General features: G+C 33.3%; 1 protein-coding gene and 1 pseudogene across 1 annotated transcript in view; both read right to left on the bottom strand.

Annotated features, from left to right (window-relative positions):
• The window catches only part of LOC141811597 (uncharacterized), a 28,851-nt gene that overhangs the window by 12,087 nt on the left and 1,276 nt on the right, over positions 1-15,488 (bottom strand). Inside the window, exons 2-7 of the mRNA XM_074699616.1 lie at positions 10,327-10,382; positions 10,046-10,220; positions 9,750-9,851; positions 2,317-2,388; positions 1,628-1,744; positions 1,480-1,557 (exon numbers count right to left, since the gene is read on the bottom strand). Of these exons, the coding sequence (XP_074555717.1) occupies positions 1,480-1,557; positions 1,628-1,744; positions 2,317-2,388; positions 9,750-9,851; positions 10,046-10,220; positions 10,327-10,382 (600 nt within the window). The remainder of the gene's footprint in view (positions 1-1,479; positions 1,558-1,627; positions 1,745-2,316; positions 2,389-9,749; positions 9,852-10,045; positions 10,221-10,326; positions 10,383-15,488) is intronic.
• LOC141811423 (uncharacterized) lies at positions 5,210-6,410 on the bottom strand (annotated as a pseudogene).

The raw sequence follows: 15,488 nt of genomic DNA, 5'->3' as shown, positions 1-15,488 counted from the left end.
GGTGATAGATTGGAGGTTGAAGGAAGAAGGAGATGAAGCAAAAGGAGACACTATTTGTGCTTAGCAGTATCGAGTTTCAATAATTTAGTAGAATAATATGTTTCTATCGTTTCATCCGGCATGGTACAAAATTTAAAACCATGCTCAGCATAAATAATATCTCCTTCCTATGCTTCATCTTCTTCCTTTTTCAATTCCAATCCTTTACTGGCACCATGCATCGAAACATTGGCACGATATTAAAACAGTATCATTTCAGTTAATGATCAAAACTTCGACATGACTTAAGATTTAAACCTTGGTTTAAATTCCATTCAGGTTTAGAAGGGAGCTCATCAAAAGCTTGAACTCAGAAACTCATCCAAGGTTCTTAATTTTAAGTGAGAACTTAAGCTCAATCTTGAAGCAAATAAAATGGATTTTGGCATAGATAAGTGATAGAATGTCAAACTTACTATCACAAAATATAATCCTCAATCCAAGCTGATATGTATGTAACTCTCTAAGGCAAACGAAAAAGATGAAGCAAACTTATCACCCTATCACAAACATCTTGTCTTGCCATCCTCTGCCAAGGGTTGGCACTCAAGCCAAGTGCCAACACTAGACGAACAAAAAATGTCTGAGAGAACTTCCATGATGTGATTTCTATGACACGAAGGCTTCCACAACACGAGATGACGACTTTGACAATCACCAGACAATGACTTCTATGAATGAAACTTGTTCATGATGTGCCATAGACTTCTGATTTGTACGTTACTCCTCTGCCTCCTCTCCTCCACCTTAGGTTGACGCTCACTACAGCTATCAACATTGCCCCCCACATGATCAACACATCTTATTCTAGATGAGGATTGAAACCCCAACTTGGATCGAGATTTCGAACCATAGATGAGACTACTAATAGTAATGTAAATTAATTATTTATTTACACACAATAAATAAGACTCTTCAGAACTACATAATAATTAATCATTTATTTTAATAAAACAAGCTGCATTTAAGCTAGGTGAAATGGATCTAAAAACTGAATCTTATACTAGGTTCCACTTGTTCAGTTTTAAGGCAGACAACTGAACAAGCTGTTGAACCTTTCTTAGGGGTGTTAGCAAGTAGCCTTTTCTGAAAAAAAAAACAAAGGTTGAGGAATAAGAGAAGAAATATCCAAATCTATGTTCTCCTTGTGGTAATGGCCACAATATTCATGCTAGGAGTGATCCAGGAAATTTAGGAAAATTGGTTTTCCTTTGTCACACAATTTGTTCCAAGGTATGTAACATGGGAAACAAAAAAAGGGGAAGATTGTTCTTTTTATCAAACATATGTGAATTATCAATTATTAATACACCTTTTTTACATTGAAACTGTTGTAGGCCATACAGAACATGGTGGCTTATGACTCCATTAGCAACTCATCACTATATAAAGATATGCTGAAATTTTATAGATACAACAAAAATTTTGGATATTCAGTACCATGTGATATTCATATATGCAGTAGCTTCCCAAGCTTCCTGATGGTAAATCTAGGGGATAACCTGTTTGAATAAAAATCTGCACAGAAGCAACACCATTTCATTTTGTATGAATGAAGAACTAACAAATATAGCAATAAATTTAACACCTCAGGATTTTTCTCCATTTCTGCTGTTAGTGCACCAATTGATCCAGGATGGAGCCTTATATCATCATCCAGGAATAAAACATACTTGCTATCCTTATGCATTCTTTTTACACCAATCTGAAATAGAGCCATTTTTCTATAATATTGTCATTTGAAGTGAAAAAGATTGCTGAGGATGATACGCAGCAGAGTGTTTTAAACTGAACCAAAGATGGAGGGTGATGGATAACTCAGAACAACTAAAATGTAAAAGGTATCAATATTGTTTTGCACTCTGCAAATTAAATAACTAATCATTCCAGGACTTGGTAATTTTGCTGCTTAGTTTCAGAACTACCACCTGTTATTCCAGAGCTTTGATATTAGAAAGATTCTGGTTTAGAAAAGTTAAAAGATGTGCAATCAAACTTTAGAACATTTTAAACAAACAGTTGTCCACTGACATAATTTTGATTGTTCTTTCTCCCCAATTGCAGCTAAGTTGAGGGAAATCTACTGTGATACAAAATTTTCCATTCACATGAATGACTATAGAACAAAGCTTGTTAAGGAAATACTGAACCACGTTCCTTGTGAAAATTTTTAGGCCTTGATATGAATGGAGAATTACAACAAAGTTGAAATCAAAGCCAACAGAGTGAAGTGTTGCTTAAAGCATAGTATGGAATGACAAAATCTAAATCACATACTAATTGATTGTGAATCTTTTGACTGCATGTTGTAGTCAATCCAGCAACAACTATCTTTGCGTCAATGTTGTCCTGAAAATATTAACACATTCGTTTGGTCAGAAACTTTCAATAAACATTTTATAATTATATAGATAGATATTGCAAATAAGTGCAAGTCAAAAGCCACCTAATAAGGTTTAACTTCGATCCTTTTCTAAACTGATAGGGAATTGATTGATTTCAGTAAATTGCCAACAAACTGCAACTTGTATATATTTGATCTATAAACTGTAAACAATGGTTGTTGCATGCTAAATTCGCAAGAGTAGGAAAACTTTCTTATATGCTCTGTATAAGGGACAATAAATGTATCTTGGATTGTTGAAAAAACAAACATGGGACTGGAAGTACAAAAACAGTTGCCAAGGTGAAGTCACTCTCACTCTACATAACAAGCGAGGCTGAACTCAAACAATAACCAACAAATTGAGACACCTGTTTTAGGTTCAGTAAGTTATGTATTGGTGAACTTTTAATGCATTGCCAATATTGCACAACAGTATCTCACTAGACCATCTTGAGGAGAGCCCGACAATTGATGCACAAGTTTCAACATAACAAGTGAAGCTGAACTCAAACAATAACCAACAAATTGAGACACCTGTTTTTGGTTCAGTAAGTGATGTCTTGGTGAACTTTTAATGCGTTGCCAATATTGCACACCAGTATCTTGCTAGACCATCTTGAGGAGAGCCCAACAATTGATGCACAAGTTTCAACATTTACTGTAATGGAAATATCAATTATTTCTTTTGGCCCTTATAGAGGTTCTAAAGGCCCTTTTTATTTCAACCAAGCCTCAGAAATACAAGTACAGGAAACAGAGCTCGCATTAACATCTTTGACAAGGAGTTTAAGGACCTGGGATGATGCAGGAAAAACTAAACAATAATACAATTAGGAAGTGTGGCATTGCAATCAACAAAATAATTTGCTTCATGTGTTGGGTGTTTTATGTGAAAATGGCAATCCCACTCGAGAACTTTTATTCTGGAAATGAATGATTTGGATGAGTTGGATTTCATGGCATTCCTTTTTGGTAAGTCGTCTATGTTAATCTCTCAGATTTGACTAGAAAGTTGTTCCATTTCAAAGTTTGAGAAAGCCAGAGTAACTAACCATTCAATATGCTTTATAGTTTTATTTCAACCTACAGACTAAAGATTTAGCTTAATTTATGTGCAAACAAAGCTGTGTATGCTCCTCACTGATCTCATATTAGACCGCCAGTATTGGCAATTCTCAGACTCATTGTTTATTGCAGCTTTTGCAATAAGATTGTCCAATTTTCCTACAAATTTGCCTGGTCTGTTTGTAACATCATATCACAATTAAATCTAATCCTAATGTTGACCTCAGCATGTTTACTACGTTGAGAACATCAATATGCTATATGGACCTGATCTCCATGAGTATTTGCACTGTTGTTGACATCGTTATTATCATTTTGAATTTCTCATCGAATTGTAGTCTCAGAAGGTGTATGTTTAGTCACTTTCATGATATCCTTGCTCATCAATCGGATCGAGTGGATTTTCACTAATCGTCAATTGACCCCTTCCCTTGAAAGTAGGAGTTTTGTTTTTGTTTTTCCTTTCACTTTAGTAGAAATTGTAGGAGCTAGACCCCTTTACTTTTATCAATGGACTATGGTTGAGTTTGGGGTTAGCATATCTAAGAATGTTTGAACTAAGATCCAAAAAACTCAAATCTTGATCAAAAGCAAGGTTTAAAATATCAAGTCATGCTGAGGTTTTAGTCCCGGACCGAAATGATACAATTTCGATACCGTATCGTACTGTACCGGTATAGTTTCGGTATTTTTAAAATATAAAATATATTAAAAAAATAAAAAAAAATTAATCTAAATATTTAAAAATTAAAAAAATATATATTTTTTAAAAATAATAAGATAATTTTATGAGACTTTAATTAAGCCTATTTAAATTATCCCAACTATAGCTAGAAATTGATTAAAATTATTAATCTATGTTATTATTTAAACCTAAGTTTTAAAAAGAAAATTTGGATTCCACACGACTGCGACCGGGGCATGCGCAGGCCGCACAATCAGGGCACGCGCAACACCTCCGAAGGCATCGCCGAGACCCAAGCGACGCCTCCGGATAATATCCCGGCCAGAAGTGTCGGTCCTAAAGAAAATTTTACCGGTATCAAGTGAAACGGCTCGAGATTTCAATCCTTGGTCAAAAGTTTCATCATCATCTTCCTCACCAACATCTCCTCTAATTTGCATTTTTCAATCTGTTAGATAAGAAATTGAGATGGCCGTGGTGGATCTCCTGCTTCATCAAATAACAAATTCTCAACCTCAAGAGTGCTCCACCAATGCATTATTAGATCATCATCGCTAGACACTTGTTCTTCTCTTCTATTATGACTCTTAGTTGAAGACACATATGATAATGAACATAGACCATTTTCTCCAAACGATGATTTCACACTTTTGTATGAATGAGGGAGAAAGTTAACTAATTTCTTTAGGAACCACTTGAAGACGTCATCTGTGAAAGAATCAGTACTATAATCTTTTTCAAATTCAGAGTTGATCCTCCATATAGTAACCACCACTTAGTTGTAAGATAAATTTGAGTAAAATTAAAATATTTCATATATGTTGATAATGATTAGTAATAAAGCATGCTATATTTACCTACATCCATATTAGCAATATTTTGCGCCTCCCTACCTTCAATAGTGTTAAAGCATCGAAAGACTTCCCAATCTTCAAAAGTGAAAATGGTCTTCAATCCAACTTTTTCTAAAACGACGACTTTAATAGCAGAAAGTGAGTCACAAACCTAGTTGCTCTAATCATAAAATTTCCCCATCAATAAATTTTCTCATTAACCCAATGATAATTATAGAAGAATTTTGTTAACGATTGACCTTTTTTCACCACCTTCTTCACTATATCAAGTTTACCAATATTCGCCATCATCAAACCAATACAATGTGCTATACATGGTGTCCAAAACAATGTTGGATGCTCTTGCTCCAATAGCTCTCCACCCCTTTTGAAGTTGGCACTATTGTCTATGATCACCTACACTACATCTATCTCTCGAACACATTATCCATCAAGTGATATATGTAAGATGCATTATGACATTTTGCAGTTGCATCAATAGATTTATGAAATATCATCTTTCTATTACACTATAGTAGAAAGTTAATAATGCTCACCTATGTAGGTCATGTATAACTATCGCACATCAACATAACCCCAAACTCCTCCACTTGGTCATCCAAATATGGACTAGTAATTTCATATACAGTTAGAGATTGGATAACATGATAATATTTTTTGATGTTGGACGCTATGTTATGATAGTATGTATTTGTTGCTACATTAGGGGGGAATTCAATTGAAATGAAAAACATTTAGCAATACTTTGGTCGATTAATTATGTTTCTCCCTTGTATAGGTATCATCAATCCTAGTCTATGTACTAGCTTGGTTTGGGAATGCTAATGAATCAATATCAACAATATCAATTGCACATCTTCATCCTATGGAAGGAAAGAAATGACCAATACCACCTCATGTTGAGGTAACACAAATACTTGCACTCCTCCCCAATTTTGTTGCAGTAGTTGAGTCACTTCCACTGGCATCAACTATATCACCACTATATCGCATGTGTTTCTCATACTCATATTCAGCTTGAGAGGCCCTAAAAGCTGCTAAAACTTCTTCATCATTTGAAATACCTCTAGTATGACCTTCAAGTTCATGATAGACAAGTTCTCCAAAGCCGCATCTATCAAAAATTTCACATTGTTGTTGTTTGTACTTCAATTATTTATTGTCATCAAGTTTATCTTTATTGCACGATGGATTTTGAGGAACTTTTGGACACTTAGAAACATCCGAATATCCACCAACGAAGTGTTATTTTAGGCATGTAACCCCACCACTGTCTAATGATATTGCAATATAAACATTGTCTATGAAATTGATTCTCTAATCGACGTGTGTCTCTTAGTTGGATCATAAAACAACTTATTGGTGTCATTTGTCTACGCATGTATTATTAAAAAGATAAAATAATTCACAACACATATTCATAATTATAACATTGACAATAACATAAGAAAAATTATCCAATTGATAAAAAATCACAAGAATATCTGATTTTAACAAAAATACTAAATAAATAGAATAAATATCTTTATAGAGAAATATTATTTAAAACTTTTGAATAACTATTAAATTGACACACATAATTACTATTCATCTCAAATTCGATAAGCTTATAAATATGGAGATGAATAAAACTAAGCGTTAAAATATAATTCTAAAAAAAATTTAAAAAGTCAAGGATAATTTTAAAAATTATTTATCATATTTTAAAGTAATTTTTAAAATATTTTTTAAATATATTTAAAGGTTTATAATTTTTCATAATTTATTTAAGACATTTAAAATTATATTTTGGAATTTATTTAAGACAATTAAAATTATATACTTTTTAAAATTTTCAACATATTAAAAATTTTAAAATTAATTTTAAGTTTGATTAATTATGATTAAAATTTAGATAAATTTGAATTGCTTGAAAATTATCCTAAATCAACTACCTGAGATTGATTTCAAATATTCTGATTTAAGTATTTTATTTTTTATTTTAACTTATTTGACTTTTCTTATCATTAATCAATTGGCGTAAAAAATAATAACAAAAATATAAATATATAAATTATAATTATATTAATTCATTATCAGTTTAATTAATTAATTATTAATTTATAATATATAAATTTATATGGTTACCGTTTATATTTTTGTATAATATACAATAAATATTACAGTTTATATTTTTATATATTTTTATATAATATGTAATAAATATTACAGTTTATTTATATATATAAATTTTATATACATATAATAAATACATATTAATTATATTATTATAACAGTTATATAATGTAATAATATTATATAACTTATATAATTAATTATAAAAGTTATATATATATATATATATATATATATATATAGATACATATATATTAATTATTTATAAGACGGTTAAGAACTAACATTGATATATATACATATATTTTAAAATTGTTATATTAAAATCATTTTTCCAGCCAAATCCCTCTTCTCGTGATTTGATTTCCTTCGCAATTTCTCCCTCTACAAGTCACTGTGGTCTAGATTTGGTTGGCCTCACGATTTGGCCATTATCAACAATTGGTTCCTTCGAGGTCAATCAACCATATCTAATCTCTCCTCTCCTTCAACTACATCTCATAAACCTTATTTATGCGCACCACTCCAAATCGAAGAGTTATCGCCCTCGCTGCTACTATTCTCTCTTGTCAATGATGTTTGCTACTACTCAATAAGTTCTCAAGCATTTTACAGTCTTAGTCTTTCTATTGATGTTCGACCTTACCTATGTTCTCTCATATCACATGTTGATTCCTTTTGTCGTGTTCCTTGTCAACACCAAGCATGCAAGGATGGTTGACATAGGATTTTTGCATGGCTATTGGCACATCCATGCTAATAGAGTATCCATGCCAGTCCCATGCTAGAATAGTAAAAACTGCCTATTTCAAGTGGCACAGGTTGACAACGAAATCCATACAAAAGACAGTTGCTCATACTTAAATCAAGTTAATGTACATTACATACTTCTAGGAGCAAGGGCTAAGAACATGGAACATCATCACAATAAAAGATACTAAAAGGAAAATGTTAAAAAAATTTAGGAGAAGCAACTCAAAAAAGAAACATATACACTAAGAAGCTAGAAAAAAAACAATCCGGTGTACGAAGCTCCCGCCAATGAGAGGTCCCGGAGAAGGATCTATTGTACACGATTTTACCCTATTTTGCAAGAGACTATTTCCAAAACTCAAGCCTATGAACTCTAGGTCACATAGTAGCAACTTTACCGTTGTATCAAAGCTCCCCTTCTACTAAGAAACTAGAAGCTAGGTAAAAAGGAGGAATAACATTTAAGATGAAAAAAAATCAAAAATTTAAAGAGTAATAGTTTGCCAATTCAATTCTTTATTCGCTCGAATTTAGGCATAAGTTTAACATCATTATGTTTATTTTTGAATTATAATTATGTTGAATCAAAGTTATTCTTATTGGGCTTATTGCTCTAGTGGTACTGTTTGTGATAGTATGCAAATTAAGCATTATTATGGTATCCTTATTTATTGATGGAGGTTGGTAGAAAGAGGTCTGCGGGGCATAGCTGAGTTGGTTACGATGAAACAAAGTTGTTGAAGTGGGCAAGGGTCGAATCTCGGCGAAGCCAAGGCAATGCTCTCCTCCGTCGTGGCCAACTGCAGTTTCTCAATTTACCTCCTCACAGATGGTCGTGGGGCCGACCGTGTGGGACCGCTGGGTTCCACCTTTTCCCAGCGGATTCCACCTTTTTGCTGAAGAGGTTGGTAGAAAGAAGTGATGATGATAGAGGAGAGAAAAGAAGACAACTAGTTACAATTTACGTCACTACCCCACTTAGATGAGAAAAGTGATTTATTAAACCCAACCACTAACACAAAATGCTTAAACACATATTAATAGTATCTAACTCATCTAAGGTTATAAAGCTCCCTCTATAAGCCGACAATTCACCATGTGAGACTAAATTAGGGTATTACAATCTCTTACCCACTTAAGGCTTAATGTCACAACAAGACTTAAACTCAACTCATAATCTAGAATTATCCTGATCAGTATGTGAGACACAATGGCTCCAGCATTATGCAAACAACCCTTTCCACCATTTCACCATGCCTCGAATTAAGTACCCGCTGATATTAATTATTACAATTCACTTAGATAAGAGATAGCCAATTAACTTATTAAAATCAACCATTAACCCAAAATGCTTAAACTAAAATTAATAGTTCTTAACTCATCTAAGCATACAAAACCCCTCTATTAGCTCATACCTCAATATGTTGAACTAAATCAGGGTATTACAATTTATGTCCTCTAACTTTGATTCTTTGAAGAAGAAATAAGGAAATGTGGGAGAAAATTAGGCCAGGCTAGACACTTATAAAGTTTCACAGTTATGTATGTGAATTTTATGCTTACACACTTTTTTGTGACAATTAAAAACTTACAATTGCATAGGTGCAACAACATAATGTTCTTTCTATCTTTGTGTGAGAACCTTGAACACAACAACTTTGAGTGGCTACTCGTCCTCACAATAAAAGATCATGCTTACCAGTAAATGTCAAGATCCTCAATATTTTCAAAAGCTAAATATATGGTCAATAAATGATTAAAATTAAATTAATGAAATAACCACTCTCGGCTACTTCAAACAATGAAATAGCACTCAAGTGAAAGAAACAAAAATTATGATGTAAAATTCTACCTGAAACTCTGAAATGAGTGAGGAGACTGCGCTGTATGCTGGATCATCAGTACTCTCAACTACAAAAAGAAACTCAAGAGGTCCTCCATAAAGAGAAGTGATCTGCATTAGCAAGATGTCAAAAAATAATCTACTGTGTTGGATTCAACTTCTATCAAGGAATCCATTCAAAGGTTTATAATAGTTGCAAACCAAAGTTGACAGGTCTTTTTCCTTTCAAGAAGAACAAGTTGGTATATTATTTCCTCTAATTATATCAACATTCTACCAATACAATTTAAATGCAGATAACTCACTTGGGTTCTCCAATTTTGCAAGTTGTGTTCCCCAAATCCTTTCAAAGGCATTATAACTGACACCCCAGGCAAATTCATCTGAGCAGAGTGCTCAAGATCATTAATATCTCCACAGATAAATGCAAAACTGTTGCCTTTTCTGATATTACACTTTATTTGATGTATAGTCCTACTCCTGATAGAAGAAAACAGTATATTTACTATGTTCATATGCTTCAATTACAATCAACAATGAATAAGTATATCTAGCTGTGTTTATTGCTAAGAAATAATCATAATACCTGACATAAGCAGCAAGGGCCCATCCAATAGCAAGAGTTAAACATATTACACAACCCTACAATCAAATAGAAAAAGATAGTTTTTAGTTGTTTCCTTTAGAGGATTGGAGATATATATAATTTTTTCTATAATAAGGGCATAGAACTATTCTAAAGTGAAAAGGAATAGTCCACAAGGACAACAAAAAAGCCCCTACAATATGCATCTCAAATTTGGAAAAATGAAGTAGCTAGATAGCTCACCAGACGTCATGATCATCATCATCAAGCCATTGTTAGTCTTGCTTGAACTTGATGTAATGCTATATTACTAGTATTACTAATATATCTTAAATTAGTTTTAATCACTTTAACTAACCTTTCTTTGGTCTCTCTTTGTATCTTCAAGCTTCAATCAATTCACTTTGTCATAAAACACACTTGTTACCTTCAGACACTATCTTAACCAAGGTATAAAATTTCATTTTGAATCAATACCCTACCAAAGCAATATTGTCTCAATGTCGTATTGGCATGTCGAGACAAGTGCTAAAGGCACCAATGACAAGGAGGGTAGTATTGAAACATTGGTTCTGTCCCTTTATTATAGTTAGGTCTTCCCACTATTTTTATAGTTTGGCAATGCATTCTAAGTTAGGAATTTCTATATCTACCTAAGGGTGCATGATTTCCCATGTGATTTTGAAGATTGAGATTATCAAGCTTAGATAATGAACTTAATATATCAAACATGAAGTCATGTGGCATTTCGAACTCACGGATTGTTGTCGAGCTTGAGATGGACCCAAAGACTCACGTGTCTGGACTGTAATCTAAGTAAATGTAATTGTAGGATTTAGAAGTAGGGATTGTTATTTAGAGAGTTTCATCTTTAAGCTTATTGTTTAGAGGCTTAGGGTTTAGGTAGCCTCAACTTACGTGTTTCAAGGTTCTAGGATGATCTATGAGATTATAGGGGCAACCTAATGAAATGTCTCTACTACCTAGATTTCTAGATGGAGTTAGGTCCACTAAAGATTTCTACTAAGTTGACCAAGGCACTTAGGTTGACTTAAGATTTTTCTTAGCTCAACCTAAGTAGGCAATTTAACTTACAGAATGTAAGTTAGGTTGGCCTACAAGTTTTGGTACGTTAACTTAAGTTAGTTGAAGCAATCTAAGGTTTTTCTATGTTGACCCTAAGTAGTTGTTGAGGTTGCAATGATTTAGAAATCAAGGTAAGGTTTATCCACAAGTTTTGGTAGGTCAACACAAGTGCCTAGATATGTCCATTAGAACTCCAATATTAAATGGTACTAATGTTTGCAAAAGATTTCTATTAGTTCTCCATATCACTAAAGTGAGCAGATCACCAAGGAGCTTGGGAAGCAAATCCAAGTTTCGTCCTTGATTTTAGAATCTTGCTTGGTAACTTGGTAACTCTCTCTCACCTGACATTAAATCTTCATCTATAAGGGTGAAGTAGAGGTGCTTTCTTGTGCTATCATATTAAGAGGGCAATTGCTTCCAGATGGGATCTAGAAGAAATTGGTATATCTTGAATTATTTGTGAGAAGATCTTTAGCAGTGAGGGGTTTGCCCAGTATGAGGACTAGGGAAAATTTAGCTCAAGGGTTTGCTTATCTAGGGAAGAGTCTAGATCAAGGATTTGTTCAACTAGAGAGTAATCTAGTTAAGGGTGTTCACCAAGTGGCTCCATAGCCCATTGTTGTGAGGACTGAGGAGTATCCAATGATGTATCATACACATTGCTCCATTGTCTCATATTAAGGAGTGGATTGTTGGGGATTATGCAATAGATACATTGAGGGTCATGGATGTAGGAACAAAGACTCAAAGCTTGTTATATCTTATGTTAGCATTGTGCATTTATCTACTTGTTTTCATTGTATTGTTTATTACTTTGATCACACACAAATTTTGTCTACCATTAAATTGAATTTTGTTGTTTGCGAGAAAATTGCACACCGTCAATTCACAACCCCCCCCCCCCCCCAACCTCAATCTAATGCGCGCGCACACACAACCACCACCACACTATCCTTGATCCTAATAGGTTGAACTAAGTACGAGGAGGCACAAGCAAAGAAGATGTTGAAGAGAAGTACAAAGTGAGGAGAAGAAGAGGAGGCTTACTCCATCAAAATACGAAATCTTTCTGCCCTAGCATTCCCAATTTCATGTTGCAGGATAAGTCTTGAATCCGCTAATGGCTCGCAAAAATGTCGTTATCTATAGCACCAGCTCAATCTCATCTGGCCTTGTAACTCCACTTGTTCTCGCCTACCCTCACTTAAATAAGTTAACCTTACATTTTCATCCACCTTTGCTTGTATCGAGCATATCATTTTATTCCACATGTTGATTGATTGGTGGAACAGTAGGTTTCAGTCATGATGACCTACACAAAACAAGATTTAAGACCTAATCTTAACATATTTTCTCTATTTTAATTATTTATTTAGACTATGCCTAATTGCTCTTAGCAAATAACATGATTGTCAAAAGTATTTGATACAAATATGGATTGCCCAAGTTAGATCAATATCAACAAAGGTGGATTGGATCTTTCTTGAGAAATTAGTTAACACATAAGGACTAACAGAGAAGTTTAAAGTCTATATATTGGAAGAAATTAGAAGAAATAATTAGAATCCCTAGTAAATAGATGAATCAAAAATTGGGTAAAATTAAGAGTAAAATGGGTGGAGTAGATTGAAATTTAGCCAAATTAGGTAGATCTTGGGAAATTGTATGATTTAGCTAATTTCTGGTCATCCCAACTTGAATCTTAGTAAACATACGTGGGAGGGGATAAATCTTCTTTGCTTGCAAGATTCTATCATAAATTGCTCCAATTTGCCACTGCTTTGGATTTATCCCGAGCTTGCTCCAATTTGCCACTGCTTTGGATTTATCCCAAGCTTGAGGATTGGCCATTTAACGTTCCTATATTCGTAATATGACCAAGTGTCTCAATAAACCACTCTATCTTAGTATTGAGCAAGAGAGGTTTCTAGAGAATGCATGACCTCTCTAAAACAACATGAGCGAAAACCTCCCTTCATATAAATATGATTTGGATGTGATTGGGCCACAACTAAATTATATATCAAACATTAAAGAATTTGATCTAATTTGATTAAATAATATTAGTAGTCTTTTATAATTTAGCTTATTTGTATTTAAAAAATCTGATTCTATTTTTTAGCATAATATTATTTTAGTATTTATTAGCCTTATCTTAAATATGATTTACTATTTATTAGTAGTCTAATAGGCATAACTTGTATTTTAATAATCTAATTAAATTTAATATTTCAAAAAAATAATTTTAACAAATAGTAACAATGATGTAAATTTATAACCTTGATAATGATGATTATGACGATAATAACAATAGCAACAAAATAACAACAATAAAATATCAACATCAATACAATACGATAGCAGTGATATTATGATATTATATTACCTACTATTAATCCAGTTACATAAATTCTACAGTTTATTATTTATTATGTGCTTAATAATATGAAATTTTTATGAAACATAATATGCATCCTTGTTATAACAAATATATGAGTTTTTTTTTATTTACGACATCCATAACAACCTTGATTGAAACAAGCACAACTCATTTTAATATAAACCCTAAACAATTACGAGAAACCACAGCAAGGATTTCCTGTAACTTGAAGGTGGTTAAGCTTGAAGAAGGGTACATAACATCACTCCCCTTGCTTTTCAAGCACTAGCAAGAGAACATCAAGTATTTGTTTTGTATTTTATTGTATTGCCACTATAAAATCATTATATGTTCCAAATTAAATTAGTCCAAAAATGTATGAATGTCCATCGAGCCCAATAGAAAGAACAAGACTGGCTTTGATCACTAGGGTGGGAACATGGAAGGGAAATGAAGATCATCATGTTGGAGGTTGCTTGCTTACATGTGCAATCAAGATGGGTACTAGACCTGCAATCTCCATGATAATGCCCATAGTTTGCCTCTCAACACAAGGCAAGTGAGAAACTCAACCTTTGCACTCAGTGAAGAGATCGATGAGTATTCAGCGAGTGGCTTTGAAATGGAGGATTGACATTGTTAATCACCTTGTTGAGACCAATAGAGCAAGTACCTATAGGTATATGGAAGGAAAATGATTTAGAGATCCTATGATATAGAGGAGGTTTGCTTACTACATTGTAGGATGGAGTTATTGAGGGAATCTGGATGACAGAAAGTGGATTGATTGACATGAGGATGTTATAGTGTGTGGTGGGGCCCCTCATCTCACAATGTGGAGGTGTCAAGTAACTCATTCCTCTATTAGGGAGCAAGGGATAGTCGGTCTTAAAACTGAAGGTGGAAATGATATCAGAGAAGAATAGGTTGTGCATGAAGTATGGGCACTCATATAATTGCTTCATGGAGACAAACCACACTAAGTCTCCTCTACTTGAATCAGTGCTCCAATCTTACGAACCAGTATCACTCATTTTCAAAGGTAATCTCAAAATGTTATAAATATTGCTCAAGGATTTGAAGAATTGGTCAAAGGATTCTCACCCATGGAAACACTAATATCAATAGGCATGACTCATATAGAAATACATAAAATAATTTAGTGTGCTTTTAATGAAGTGACAAGCTGTCTTTATTTGGTCATTGAGAATGCAAAAACAAAGTTAGAGCTTAGAGGAGTACATGTTATATTATAAAGGATAGCTACAAACAATCATTCTGTCCATATAGAATCTTCACTCGCCCTTATTGCCAACTTGTTGATCACAGACTGAAGGCTTGGATAAAGCTTAGATGAGTGCTCAACCGGACCAGAAACACAAACATGAAATGACCTTAAAATATATATGCGTTTGACATGAATTAAGCCACTTATAAAGACAATTCATTTTTAAAAAAGTAACTTTTATATCATAATTTAACCCTTTAGCAAGTTGAAAAGGAAAGGCAATAACTATAACTTGTCATTGGATATCTCCCTTGAAAAAAATAACAAGTTGATATTGTTGCTAATTTTTCTGAGAAATATAAGGGTGATAATTAGTTTTGTGGAACCTGTACAAAGAGCATGGTTGAAACTTTGGATTGTATAACTCCATCGACATAGGGGTGGAAATACATGTCATGTATGTCA

This window comes from Curcuma longa, chromosome 17 (assembly GCF_044706935.1).
Source record: "Curcuma longa cultivar G26 ecotype Majalengka, Jawa Barat chromosome 17, ITB_CL_G26_1.1, whole genome shotgun sequence".
NCBI lineage: Eukaryota > Viridiplantae > Streptophyta > Magnoliopsida > Zingiberales > Zingiberaceae > Curcuma > Curcuma longa.
This window is presented reverse-complemented; position numbering and strand designations above follow the sequence as displayed.